At 36.7% G+C, this 14,907-nt stretch overlaps 1 protein-coding gene across 5 annotated transcripts in view; it reads right to left on the bottom strand.

Moving 5' to 3' along the window:
- The window catches only part of CADPS2 (calcium dependent secretion activator 2), a 369,911-nt gene that overhangs the window by 124,169 nt on the left and 230,835 nt on the right, over positions 1 to 14,907 (bottom strand). For all 5 annotated transcript variants that reach the window (XM_070947809.1, XM_070947812.1, XM_070947808.1 and 2 more), the window contains one exon: positions 13,284 to 13,471. In XM_070947809.1, the coding sequence (XP_070803910.1) occupies positions 13,284 to 13,471 (188 nt within the window). The remainder of the gene's footprint in view (positions 1 to 13,283; positions 13,472 to 14,907) is intronic.

The following is a 14,907-nucleotide window of genomic DNA, read 5'->3' as shown; positions in this document are numbered from 1 at the left end:
CATGTCTGGATCTGTCAGGAAACAGGCCAGAGGTCTTGATAGTGACAAGTGAGAAAGGTAAATTCCAAGAATGTCACCATCTGTCATGCTCTCCTAGAAGAATTGTTACAGTTCTATAGAAGACCTCACTATCTATCATGTCATACAAAATTGATGACATGCCTAAGAAGTACTACAGAAGTATTACTGATTAACCAATGCTATTAAAAGCTATAACTCATGAAAACACATTCTTTTTAATAGCACTAGCACTTAGACTTATATACCACTTTACAGTGCTTTGCAGCCCTCTCTAAGCGGTTTACAGAGTCAGCATATTGCCCCCAACAATCTGGGTTCTCATTTTACCAACCTTGGAAGGCTGGAAGGCTGAGAACATTGGTTAGCTGGAAAAAGTACTATCAAGCTACTCATTTTATTTGCTACTATAGACAAACACAGCTTCCCTTCTGCTATGATTTTGTAATAGTTGATTCATTTTCACTTGCTGTACAAAATCAGTCCTGAGAATGCCAGGCCAGAGGGTGAGAGACCAGAATGAGACGAATATGATCCAATTCTTCATCATTGTTATAGGAGGTGACAAAGTTTATCTTCTCTGTTTTACATTTGTGGGAAGTAATGTTTATTGCTGTTCTCACAAGAGACAGCTGATAGCTAAATTATGGGCTTTTGCTCTTCTGTAAAGAGTTTTGATCCCCTAAGAGAGAATGGCAAGAAAATACTTCACAGCAGAATGCTTTAAGATCCCAATACCACCCAGGGGATAAAGCAAAACAGTTTTTCATGACATATTTATTTTCTCTTTTTAGCTTCTTGTTGTCAACAAACAATAAAGTGCTTTAGTACATAGTTAAATTGAAATGTCCACTTCTTTAATTTTTTTTAATCTTGTCTTTTTATTTAACATAGCTATTGATGAGTTTTCAGGTTTTTGTGTATTTGTATAAATATATGAAAATAAGGATAAGGCTGCAACAAACAGTTTCTTACAAATATTTTTCTCATACTTTCTCTCTTTTCACTGAAAAAGTGCTGGGTTGCCTGCTTTCCTGACATAAGTGCAATTTGAAGAGTAATGCTAATCGGATGGCAAAGTGCTTATTGGAATTAAAAATGCATCTCCAGCTTTGAAGTGTTTTCCTTATGATTGTAGTGTCTTCTATTAGTTCTGAGTAGCACCTGGGACTAGCAAAACAATTTTTAATATGAAAATACAGATATTCTGATCTGTTGTCTTGTGTAAATAGTGTTTTTTCATCATGGAGCAAACAGCAACTCTGTTTTACTGCTTATTTCATAGCAAAACAATATAAGAAATCTTTTTTTTTTTGCAACTTTATTTCTCTCCTTATTGGTAAATGTTATACAGTGATATTTGACCAAAGCCATTCCCAACGTTGGGAAGAGGGACAGGTTATAGTTTACCTAGCTTTGGGTGGATAGCAATATATACTTTTATTTTGGGTTTGAAGGATTTTTGCACCATTTTCTCACAAATAAAATTTGTTTGGAAACTTGTTTTGTGATATCATTACTTGCATTTACAGAAGTGAGAAGTTTTTAAATAGATGGAAAACCTACTGGAAATTTTAAAGTACTGTTGAATTCATAATTTTAAAAAGTAGTTTCATCTCATATTAGAAGTACATATAAAATTGCATGTTTTATTTTTCAGACAATTATAAGTATTGGAATCATTCGGTAATTTTAGATGTGTTAATTGTCCAAGCCGCTATCTTCCTCCATGTAATTCATACAATTATTATTTCTGCATCCCTAGCATATATCAGAAGATCCCTTAGCATCTTTATTCCCTATTATAATAATAATAGCCTTGACATCACCAAAGCTAAAACAAAATTACTTGCATTTTCTAGAACAGCTGTGTCATGTCACATCCTGGAAAATCAGTGGTATCAGCATGGAATAGGTCTGGTCACTTAAATATACCCATTTTCTTTTAAGCAATAACACTCTAAAAAGGATCAGACAAGGGGGGCAGTTTCAAAAACCCAAAGCTAAGCAAAATGGACTTCAATGTTTATCCAATCCCTTCATAAGGTTAAAACCACTTTGATTTCTATAGAGGTCTGCATTTTATTTGCTGGAATTGCTGCTGGAATATTGGCTTGACTTACTTTGGGAGAACTATGGCCTACATGTTTTTTTGGGGACAGCTTCCTACCTACATGGTCAATCCCCACCCTCCAATACATAACCTTAACTGCAGGTCTACAATCATGGTGTCTCTTTAAATATCTGACTATATTTAATTTTTATTAAGATTGATAAGAGGTAAAAAAACAAAGTTCCAGAAAGACTTCAGATTTGACCCTAAAGTTTACTATTAGGATTTTTCTGAAAGTTCCAGACCCTCAGATATCCTTTGCCTTCACCCAGAAGTGTTTTTACTTTAATCACATACAACATTATCTGCATTCCTGGGAGATTGATTTAACAGAATTTAAATCATCTTTGATTTAAAAACATCTTTGCCATTGTTTAGATGTTACACTCCATGAATAGGTATTATAACCATTGCCATTTTCTCTTACATTATCCTTTTTACTCAGTACAGTGCATAATCTTTCCTTTTTTGACATTCTACTATGGAAACTCAGAATACAAATGGCTGTTCTGCACACTTTTCCACATTTGAGGTGTTCTAGGACAGGGGTGTCAAATTTGCATCGTCACGTGACGTATCGGGACTTTTCTCCCCTTTGCTAAACCAGGCGGGGGTAGAGCCAGAACATGACGCATCTGGCCCATGAGCCACAAGTTTGACAACCCTGTTCTAGGAAGAACCTAAAACTCTTTCGTGTGCATCCATTCTAGAGTTCTTTCTTAATCAGCACTTTAGCAATTATTACCTCAGCATTTTAACACTGTCACAGGCTAATATTTAGCAATCTAAGATTGCATTAATTTTTCAGTGAAAAAGGCTTATAATTTTAACCTTTTTATACATTTTGCATCTACTTTTGTTGCCAAACCATTGCTTCCTGTAGCCTTTAGGTGCTAAAAGGTTTCTAACTTGTTTCCTCAAGACATGAGGAACCTGACCAACCAAACCCAAAAAACAAAGAAACCCCACCCCCAATACCAAATAACTGCTTCCTATAAAAGCATGCTTTACTTTTATATCACCTTTGTTTTGCCAGAAGAATAATTATGGGGTTCCAACTCAAGCTGGGTTTGCCGAAGAATAAATAAAAATGAGATCCAGACAGCTGTGAGGAAAAAAGAAATATTCCTAAAAGCAAGAGTTTGCTTTAGGGGCAGGCTGCAGAAAAATGGGATACAGTAGCAAACTTTTATAGGGTGTGGAAGTGTCTATATGCTGAGGTGTGTGTGTGTGTGTGTGTGTGTGTGTGTGTGTGTGTGTATTCCTGTGAACATACAGTTCTGCTGGGAAACTTAATTTAATTAACTCTATTTGTATTTGTAGACTTTATCTTTTTATATGTGGATTAGGCCTAGGTAACTTATTTTGGAGTTTGAGGAAGTTTGCTAAATTGATTAACTTGGAGACACTGATTCTCAGACCATTATGGATTCTGTTAATATTTGAAGGGAAGATGGAAACAGTATAAAGAATAAAGTATATTTGGATATAAAACTTCTCACAGTTTCTAAAGAAAGAGAGGACCGGAAATCCATGCAGACCCTGAAACTTAATTTCCAAAGTGCAAAATGAAATTGTATTAAAATCTCAGAGGGGTTGTTGAAACAAAGGTTTTCAGTTATAATAGAAAAAGGGGTCTGGTGCTGTCTCCGTCCCTGCCTGGTTTAGCAAAGGGGGAAAAGTCCAGCCAAGTCATATGACGCTGCCGTGACGACGCGAGTTTGACACCCCTGTCCTAGAACATCTCAAATGTGGAAAAGTGTGCAGAACAGCCATTTGTATTCTGAGTTTCCATAGTAGAATGTCAAAAAAGGAAAGATTATGCACAGCTAATTGCACCACTGGATGGCCCCGCCTGCCCCTCCCAGTCACTCCTTATCTCGCCTCGCCTGCCTTGGCCGCAGCATAGAGCTGCTGCTCTCTGGCTCTCTCGCTCGCTCACTTGCCTTGGCCATGTGGCCCCTACAGCCCAGCCCACTTGCCTGCCTTCGCCCTGGCCTCCCACACAGCCCATCTCCCTGCCTGCCTGGTGACCCTTCCTTTCCCTCTTTGCTGGTGCGAATGGCCTGCAGCTGCAGCCTCTTTGCCAATCCAAACTGAGGCAGCAGCGGCTGCAGGCCGTTCACACCAGCAAAGAGGAGGTGGTGGCTGCCTGCGCCGCCCCACCTTGCCCTGAGTGACATAGAGTTGGCCATGCCCATTCAGTCACATGACCCCCCCAGCCACGCCCACTCGGTCATTAGGAAGAACTGGTTGCTAAATTAGCTGAAACCCACCACTGGATATTTTGTAAAAGCCACCATGAATGACAATTCATGTTGCCATGTTCAGTTTCTTCACAAGAAATCCACATTCATTGCTAGAGAGAAAATACATTTCTTTGCATTGGCATTTTCTTTTCCACCCAATCAAGTATCTCAGATTTTCAGCCCAACCAAGAATCCGAGAGCTGCACATTCTGGCTTCCTTCCTTGCCCACCCCTGGAAGAAATAATTTAAAAAACAATAAAGAATAAAATTATAACATTGGTGGCCACAGGGTGATTTCATTCCTATATGGTTTTCCCCTTTATTATCTCTTTGAAGAATGTTCAATATATCAGCTTCTGCCAAAGAGAAGTAGTAAGACACCATCTAGGGGGCGGGGGTGGGAGGCTTCTTTGTCAATTCAGCTTGCCTCTCAGCAGGGGGAAAAAGTCACTTTGCACTTCATGTATTTCCCACCAACATCATTTCAGAAAGAGATGGACAAAATGGGAAGTCGCAGCATGAAAACCAGATATAAAATGAGACGAAGAAGAAAACAATAGTTCTTTGCTGTATTTTCTAACTTCACTTAACCCCTGCTCTTACTGATAAGCCGATACTGTATTTAAGTAATTGTGATAATTTTGAACTCAATATTTATCCGATTATCCCACTGTGTATATATATATTTGATAATAGTCACATTAATTACTTTATTTCTAAACATGACTATATTTGGATCATTATGTAGGCCGACAAATAAGGGAAATAAGTTAGCTGAGAAGGGCAAGTGCGTTTACTAAGTTGTTAATCATGATTTTGGAGATATATGAAAAAGAATTTCATCTTCAGTTTGTGATGCTTGATTGCAACGAGTAATCTACAAGATATAACTATGGCCTATTAATTTAGTATCACACTTTCATTACAACTTCAGTGAACTCCATCTGACTGATAAAATGTATTTATAGAGGAACACAAAAGGAAGAGAAAAGAGGGGATACAGAAATACAGAAAAAGATGGCTGTGAATTGTTTCAACTGGATCCCCAGTGTCTATGGGGAGGACAAACTGTCTAAATAACAAAATATATATCATGATTCAAACTCTGCCTTTTATGCTTATATTGGGTCATCCTACACAAACAAGCAGTCTGTGTTATGTATACACATAACAGAATGTAACAGAATAACAAGAGTTGTAAGGGACCTTGGAGGTCTTCTAGTCCAATCTCCTGCTCAAGCAGGAAACCATATATTATTTCAGACAAGTGGTTGTCCAATCTCTTCTTAAAAATCTCCAGTGTTGGCTTTCTGTTGATATTTGTGGCTAATGCATTTTAATTGAGAAGGTTTTTGCGGCTTCTCTGACATAGCATAAATGTAAGGATGTAACCTTCAGGCAATACCTTTTGTGAAATTTAGGGCCTAAATTCTAAGCTTGCTTCATTTATTTACTACACTGTCAGTGCTATTTTTGATTGCTGTTCTTTATAGACTTCTTGGATGAGAAGCGAAGCATCTTAAAAGAAAAACCAGAAAGTCCAATTGCCTCTTGAAAAAGCACCTTTGGGACAACCATGATCTGGATGACTGAGAATCTCCGTAGACATTTATAGACTCTACTTTCAACTAAATTATTGTATTTGCTGTTTCAAATAAATAATGGGTTTGCTTTTTTATTTCGAGTCTATGAGTTCCCTCTGGTCAGATTATTTGACCACTCTGGTACTTCTTTCTAGGTCTCTCCAAATTGTTCAATGAAGATGCTTTACTTATGAGTGAAGGATTTTATTGGAACTGCTTCTTGAAAATGCTCAAGATCCTACTGATATTTCCTGGGTGTAAATGAAGAGGTATGGAAAATATTTCCATCAGGATAGTCTCAAAAGAAACAAACACAACTTTTGTTGTCAGACCTTGAAATATACACACAAAATGGAGCACCTCAATGAATCTGCAAAGGCCTATTTTTATTAGCCGTCTAACATTTAGGCCATAAGCTCCATAGCAGCATCCTGTGAGTAGATAATAAAAGTAACTTGTTTTATGAAATAGAAAAGTAACTTGCATTACTATGTACCGTGCTTTCGAAAGGTTTTTGCCAGGCTAGTAATAAGGTGATGATGGCCCTATTAACAGCAGAATACACTGCTCATCTCGTACACCCAAACCATTTAATCACTGGGCCATAAAAATCCTTTGTCTTGACGTTGTCATCTTTCTCCTTGAGAGCCTGACTTAGAAAATTAAGAAGTACAATCATATAGAGCAGCCTAGAACTTTGACCTATCATACATTGTCTGTAAAATTCTTTCCCCTCCCTCTATATTATTGTAAATGAATGAGTGGATGTTATTATCTGTATGTGTACAATCCTGAATGAGTGCTTCTATTTGTGTCCTTGACTTACCTTTCTTTTCTCCCCTTTTCTTCGTATTTCTTTTTCTCTATTTCAGTATCTTCATACCAGCCAGACCCCTTATTTACAACAGTATTCTATTCTTTCATTTCTGTAACACTCGTAATGCTGCACAAATACAGTGGTTTGAATAGAAGGAATACATACAGAATGCTCACCATCCTGGAAGAAACATGCTTGGAGATTTCTATGGTGCTGCACCATTGTCCTTCACTTAATAGATAAAAGAAATTGTTCTACCTTTCTTTTCAATTCTTGAAAACAAGTCCGGGCAATTATCAGTTATTTTGTATTGAATGTTAACTATCAACATTTTCAAAATAAAGCAACATAAAAGACTAGCAAAGTAGTTGTATAGAATCAGACTTCCATGCAGAAGTTTCTCTGATTCTATTGGATTGTTTAGGAGTAGACATGAAAAGAATGCTAAAAGCCTTGAAATCTTGATTAAAAAAGTAAATAAAAGCTATTATTAATTCACCAAATAAAACGAATTTTAGGAAAGGGTTGTATCTCTGCAAAGGCTTCAGTGTAAATTCTTAAGGAATATATTTCAAGTGGCCCCATGTGTACTTGATACTAAGGAAGAAGGATAGTCTGATTACAGGTACCAGAACTCTGGAATAATAATATTATTTATCCCACTTTCTTTATATATTTTGGTCACCTGAAAACTCCTAATACCTAATACTCCTGTCTCCTATTTTCTCCATAGCAACAATCCTGGGAAGTGCATTGGACAGTGTGTGTGTGTGTGTGAGACTGGATCAATCCACACTATCCAGGAATGTGTTTCTGAGCGGTTAACCTACATTATTTAGGCTGGCATGATATTTAAATCCCCAAACTTTAAAAAGCTCTAAGATTAGGATGTTTTAGTGCCCTTCCAAAACTATTCTTCAGGGCAAATATATAAAAAAGTTACATATGAATACTGAAGGACCCATTGAATCTACAGCCCATGCTTCATTTCAATGGTGGATTTCAAAATTTTTTACTACTGGTTCTGTGGGTGTGGCTTGGTGGGCGTGGTGTGGCTTGGTGGGCGTGGCTTAGTGGGCATGGCAGGGGAAGGATACTGTAAAACCTCCATTCCCATCCCACTCCAGGGGAAGGATACTGTAAAATCTCCATTCCCTCTCCAATCCAGGGGAAAGTTACTGCAAAATCCCCATTTCCTCCCAATCAGCTGGGACTTGGGAGGCAGAGATTAGATGGGGGCGGGGCCAGTCAGAATTTTTACTACCGGTTCTCCGAACTACTCAAAATTTTCGCTACCAGTTCTCCAGAACTGGTCAGAACCTGCTGAAACCCACCTCTGCTTCATTTCCTCTAAAACATGTTTTATAACTTCCTGTATGATGAAGTAACCAGAAAATTCTGACTTATTTTACATACAGCTTTTCTTGTTAGATCAGTAATATTATATGAAACATAGGGTGTAACCTATACATTCCCTTAAAAATTCAAATACAAAAAAGAACAGAAATGAACAACAAAAGTAATATAATGAAACATTGGGAAAAGTAAGATTTATTGTAACAATATAACTAAATCATTCTTCACACCTCTCCAGGACCCTGTCTGCACCTACTCAAGGGAGGTTGTCACTGCGTTTTTTGTATTTACCAGATGAGCTCTTATTTTTGAACTTTCAGACTTACCGTAGCTTGCCAAGTTCTTATCAGTAACTGATACTGTGCATGTCTACATTCTTTTCTTTCTTCTAACTTTCTTTGTTCTCCTGCCAAGAGGTCCGGCCAGGAGAGGTGGCCGGGAAAGCTTTGCCAAGATGTAACTAATTAGACTAGTGAGATGTTTTATTTTCTTTATAACAAATAAATGAATTTTTCTTAGAAAATATATCTTCGGGTTTATTTTTTCAAGTATACTCCAAGGGAAAAGTCTCGATTCACTTCTCTAAATCAAGGTGCAATTACCCAAAAGCAGAATGGGATTAATTGTCATCCTGACAGAGGTACACTTTACACTTTGCGGAATCCTGCAGTAGACTATTAGAAAAGGAGACTCCTGAAAAATTCAGCCCTCCAAGGTTGTCCTCATTTGCTGTTGTTAATTATAGGAAATGGTCAACCATGACAGTGATAACAGAGCCCATCCTTTTTTGAACAAAGTAAATTAAGCTCTTTGGCTGTACTTAAATTGGCCATGTCTTCTTTATGCCAATTTATATATCACTCTGAATTTTTATTATGAAAGCTCAAATATTTAACTAATGTTTACTTTACTAGTTTTAACTAAATAAATTCCAAAAGAGTAAGCAATCATGTTAATGTTTGCAAAACTGAATTTATTCAAATACACATGTGCACACAGACACAAAATCAATCAATCAAATCAGTCAATCAGAATAGAGCTGGAAGGGATCTTGGAGGTCTTCTACTCCAACCCCCTGCTCAAGCAGGAGACCCTATACCATTTCAGACAAGTAATTGTCCAGTCTCTCCTTAAAAACTTCCAGTGATGAAGCGCCCACAACTTTGGGTGGCAAGCTGTTCCACTAGTTTATTGTCCTTACTGTTAGGAAGTTTCTCCTTAATTCCAGATTGCTTCTCTCCTTGATTAGTTTCCATCCATTGTTTCTTGTCCTGCCCATGGAAAATAAATTGACCCCCTACTCTTTGTGGCAGCCCCTCAAATACTGGAATACTGCTATCATGTCCCCTCAGTCCTTCTTTTCTCCAGACTAGCCAAACCCAAATCCTGCAACTGTTCTTCATATGTTTTAGTCTCCAGGCCTTTAATCATCTTAGTTGCTCTAAGTTGCTCGCACATACGTACAAGAATTTAGATGAGTACTAATTCAAAATGGACCAAATGGATGAGGAATCAATCTGGAACCAGCTTTCTTGGACTCCTGCAATATGGAACAATCAGAAATTGGTGTGCCAGATTTAAATGCAAGGGCCCAATCAGCCCAGTTCAGTTGTCTCTGAGCTGCCAAGAGCTATACCAGAAAGCAACTCATGCTGCCTCTGAAGATGCCAGCCACAACTGCTGGTGAAAATTAGACCATGTCCGTTTTGCCTGATAGCTCATTCACTGCTTCATCAAAGAACTGCTTATGAAGAGAGATCCTTTAAAAAATATATAGGAGGTACCTAGAATTCCTAGGCCTGCTCACTTTGTTAAGGGCTTGAAATAGTAAAAGGTAAAGGTAAAGGTTCCCCTCGCACATATGTGTTAGTCGTTCCCGACTCTAGCTGAAATAATACCAGAATATAATTAACAAATTTTAATGAGTCACAGAGGCAGATAAAAGGCAAGGATTCCCACATCAGTTACTTAAAATGATTCACAAATGCATAAACTTCCTCTGGGGTTTAATTTCCTATTTAGCTTTATTTTAGAAATGGCTTTTAATTTCTTACTAAATAAATGTTTTGAAATGTGTAGAGGGAAACCACAATGCAGTCACAAAATAACACTCTTAGAACAAAAGGATATGTATATATCAATGATTTCCAAACTGGTAGCCTTGGCTTAATTACATAAACTTTAGGATTTCTTAAGATTTCATATTTTGTCCTTGCTTTTTGGTATCTCCATGAAATTGCTGGGAAAAGTAATCTGGGAGTTTTGGCTAATATCAATATGCGGCTGATAATCTACCTCTAATTTCCATCTCTTAATTAAAAAACAACAACAATAGGAATCTAAGCAGGTCTGTGATGGATGAGGAGAAATGAATTGAAGGAGAATCCAGATAAGATTAGAATTGATGTAGAATGGGGACATATGTGATTTTTAATGGAGATGTGTACCATTTACTTTGGATTGGAATACACTTCTTCTAAAGAAGCAGGTATATTGTTTAGGAATTCTCCTGGACATATTTTTATTATGGAGCTTTAATTAATATATATGCCCAAAAGTGGTTTTTACATACTTTACCTTGCTCTAAGTGTTTGATAAATTTTAGCTTACTTATCCAGAGAAACCCATCCTTGCCTCTATAGCCACAATGAACTGCTTAAATCCTGCCTTGAATATTATACTATACTTCTACTTGGTGCTTTTCTTAAGTTTCTGAAGCTGCAACTAAGAAGGAATTTAGGAGTCAGAACTGTATTTCGAAATCACATGAAACTTACGTTGCACCAGCTGAATTGGATGCTTAATTTTGAAATCTATATTTCTACTAAAGTGGAATGCCATGAGATTGGTGATTAATAAGGGCATGATTGTGGCTCTGGTAGTTTCACATCTTTGGCGTCCTCTCTCATAATGAAGTGGATATGGTACCACTCCACTAACCTTTAGGACAGTGTTTCTCAACCTTGGCCGCTGGACGATGTGTGGACTTCAACTCCCAGAATTCCCCAGCCAGCTCTGGCTGGGGAATTCTGGGAGTTGAAGTCCACACATCGTCCAGCGGCCAAGGTTGAGAAACACTGCTTTAGGATGCCTTTTTTTTGTTCTGGACCACTTCTGATTTCACCATCCTTCTTTTCTATGTTCCTCTATTTGTAACACTTTCAACTGTTAATTTAATCACATACGAATATTGTTTTTACAGCTTGGTTATATACCTTTGTCGAGGTTTAGTTCCTGAAAAGGAAGCTATGTATCTATTAAATGAAACTATGCTCTTGGTGAAAAAAATGGTAGTAGATTTTTTTTAGCATCCCATAATAGTAAAAAGATATTCACTTTTTCCTAATATTTAGCAAGAAAGATGTGAGCACTGCAATGATTTCTGGAAGCTATAAGTACTGTGAGCACTTATGGTGGAAGGTCAAAGGATGGAGAGAGTTCAAGAAAAAGGGAGGGCCTAATGGACTAACCTGAAAGCCTGTGAGGATAAATTCTAGCCCTTAGTTATTGGCTAGTTTTTAGAATGGAGTGGTACAACTTTCCATGGTAACATTCTATCAATCAATATTCATATTCTGTACATACATGCAAAATATCCATAAATAAATATATTACAATGCGTGTTCTTTTGCTATTTGAATACAAAGCCTTCCGTCTAGCAATCTTAAACAAAAAATTTATAATCTTGAAATCTTTCACCCATATGTATGTGTGTGTGTGTGTTTAAGGATCTATATTCACACAAATATGATGTAATATATGAATCACATGCATAATGGAGTTTAATTATTTATTCAATTGAAATGGCTGCTCACTCAGTTTAATGATTTCCACCAGTTTAATGAAGTCTATGCCAAATTTGCTTAATTTCTGTCCCTCAAATTAAGATTTTTTGCCAGACAAAATTTACTTAGAAACACAAAATTTGCTTTAACTGAAGAATCCATCCTCTTCCAACTACTATAATCTAAAAGATGTAAAGGAGTCTTAGAGGTGAGAAGGAAACATAGGACAAGCAGAGGCAATGACACTAGGGATCACTATTGGAATATCTATAAGGTAAATCCCAATTCTGTCCTGAAATACATCAATTTATTGACAATGTATTTACTATACTACGCATGAATATTTTCCATAGAAAATTTTTCCATAAAAATTTACTTTCTACCTAAAGTAAATTTTCTTACCTCACTTTTAAAATTGTAGCCAAAGCTAGTACTTAAAATAAATCATTGGACTCCATGATGGATCTAGGAAGCTTATCATGATCATCATTGCTAAACTTGGGACAGAGTTTTAAGGCATGAATCTAGGCAAGAAGGATAAAAAGTGCAGCCTAACAAATATTTTTTAAAATATTTTATTTCTTTGTTTCTTTGCTCAAGTTATATCCAATTTTGCATTTGGGTGGTCAAAGCGACGCTCTCCTCTTGGTTTAAACAGCAAATTGGGGCTATAAGCTTCCTAAAGGCTTATGTTATTCATTTCATTTTTCAATTTCTTCAGCAAATAAACTGTACATATCTTGGAGTGACTCTTGAGTCAACCTAAGTTGTCCATGTCTTGACTAAACCATAGATTCATACCCAAATGTTATAAGTCCTATCTATATAGTTGGTCTATAATGCTTTCTAAATCACATGCTATTAGATTAAACAGTTTCTCTTGTAGCAGTAATGTTGCTTCTATCTTTGCATTAGAATGCAGTGCTCACCAGCATCATCCATCTCATAGTTTAAATATGCATATCTTGCTTTCTATTTCATGCCTTCCATTCCCCAGCCTTTCTATGTGTCTCTAGCCACCATGCACTTGAGGACAATGGGATTTGTAGCCTGACATAACTGGAGAGTACCAGGTTGGTGACGGTTTCTCTATACCCAATGGATAAAATAAAAAAAAAATAGCCTTCAAATAGAGGACCTTTGGAATGCTGGTCTATTTTAAACAAGAGCCTTCATTTATATAGAAAAGCATTTTATCACACTCCAGAACCAACAGCAATATTTTGTATGAATTAACCCTTATACTCATTCATTTCTTGGCTCTGTTCTAAGAGGGAGAAGTGAAATCTAAATACATGGCTTGTTTCTCATTTATCACACAGACTAATGACTTTTTGCAGCATGCTTGCATATTAAAATACCTGTTGCCATGAACATGAGAAGCACAAAAGGCAAAGCTGTAATGGAGCAAGGTTGGGTCAATGACAGCACCATTTTCTGAATGTTCCATCAATTCATTCAGATAGCAGAGATGGCGGTGACAGCCTCTTACTCCATAACGAGCACAATATTCATCTAATACGAAGACTTGGCCGGGGCTAAACCAGCCCTGCAAAAGAAGGGGAGAGAAAAAGCTCTTTAATGAATATAGGCTGTTCTTTTTTTCCCTCTTCAAACAAACTTCTTAGTGCATTATACAAACCTTTTGAACTATTACATTTTTAATAAGCTCCATTCCATTTCTTTGGTCAATAAATTACGATGAGCTAAACTCAAACAGTCATTAGTTCAACAACTTAAAATGTCAGAAGTAATTATTTTTTTCACAATAGTTCATCCAAAACTATTTCACACTGTACACCAAAATGTCTAAAATAGCAACTCAGATACAACAGACTACATTTTCTTATGCGAAGGAGGTTTTCAGGAGAGGATAATATATGAAAAAAAACCTGTAAAGGAGTAATAAGAAATATTAAGTTAAAAAAAAGATGTAATTTCTGGAAGAGTAGGGGGAAAAGGATACACATAGAATAGAATAGAAATATTAGTTATTCACTTTGCTTTGAGCAAAAGTCAGCTTTTCATACTTTTTGTTCTAAGGTTAAAAAATGATCACTGGACAATATTCCAGGATATCATCTAGCAGTCTATGTTGACATCTAGACTCCATATCTTGCAACAGATATAGCTGATTCAACTGAAATGTATTTCTTTAGCTTAGAGCAGTCAAGCATTTACCCCTAGGAGAGTCAGCACAGAAATTGTAAAACACAGCTGCTCAGAAAGGCAGACAATAAAGGAGGACTGATGCTTCAGAAAAGTAACAACAACAAAAACCAACATGTTAGCTCTCTGAGGCCCGGATTCTTGTGATATCTTAAACATGAATAAAAATATGGCACAATATTTCATCTGACCAAGATCAGTAATAAGGACAATCATAGCATTAAACAGATATAAGATGCCAGACAGCCAGATCCAAATTTGTAAAAATCTGTGCAACAATAAATCTGCCTATATTTACACAAAATTCAATCTTGTTATAAAAAATTAAAGATGACTTTTCTTTTCTTAGTCAATTTAGTTGACTTAGTTCTTTAGTTTTTAGTCAAAGCATTTTAGAAAATATGAAGAATAATTTTCTTGGTTTTGAGAGAATCATGAGTTAGAAAAGGGCTAAACTGGGGATTTTCAATGGCAGACTTCTTTTGACAGAATGAAAAGTAATGGTTTCTTGGCTAAAGAAGCCAGGATTACTCTTCTTGTAATGATTAAAACAGCATATGGTTTATAGAGCCATTTGTGTGAATAATAAGCAAGGCTGAATTATTTGCAATAACCAGGCATTTCAATATTTTGCTTTTTGAGAGCAACAGGAATGGGACCACAACAGGAAGCTGTCTTATAGCAAGTCAAGCCCTTGGTTTGCTTCATCTAGAATTGCTAGCTTTGACTGGCAGCCCAGGGTTTTGATGACCCATTCTCATTTCTCTCTAAAAGTGCTTGAGACTGAATGCAGAAAGTGCTACATCTGAATGTAGC

The sequence above is a fragment of the Pituophis catenifer genome, unplaced genomic scaffold, assembly GCF_029215685.1.
Source record: "Pituophis catenifer annectens isolate HBS135680 unplaced genomic scaffold, rPitCat1.0.hap2 SCAF_7, whole genome shotgun sequence".
Classification (NCBI taxonomy): Eukaryota; Metazoa; Chordata; class Lepidosauria; order Squamata; family Colubridae; genus Pituophis; species Pituophis catenifer.
The sequence above is the reverse complement of the archived record's forward strand: the minus strand, read 5'-3'. Positions and strand labels throughout refer to the sequence as shown.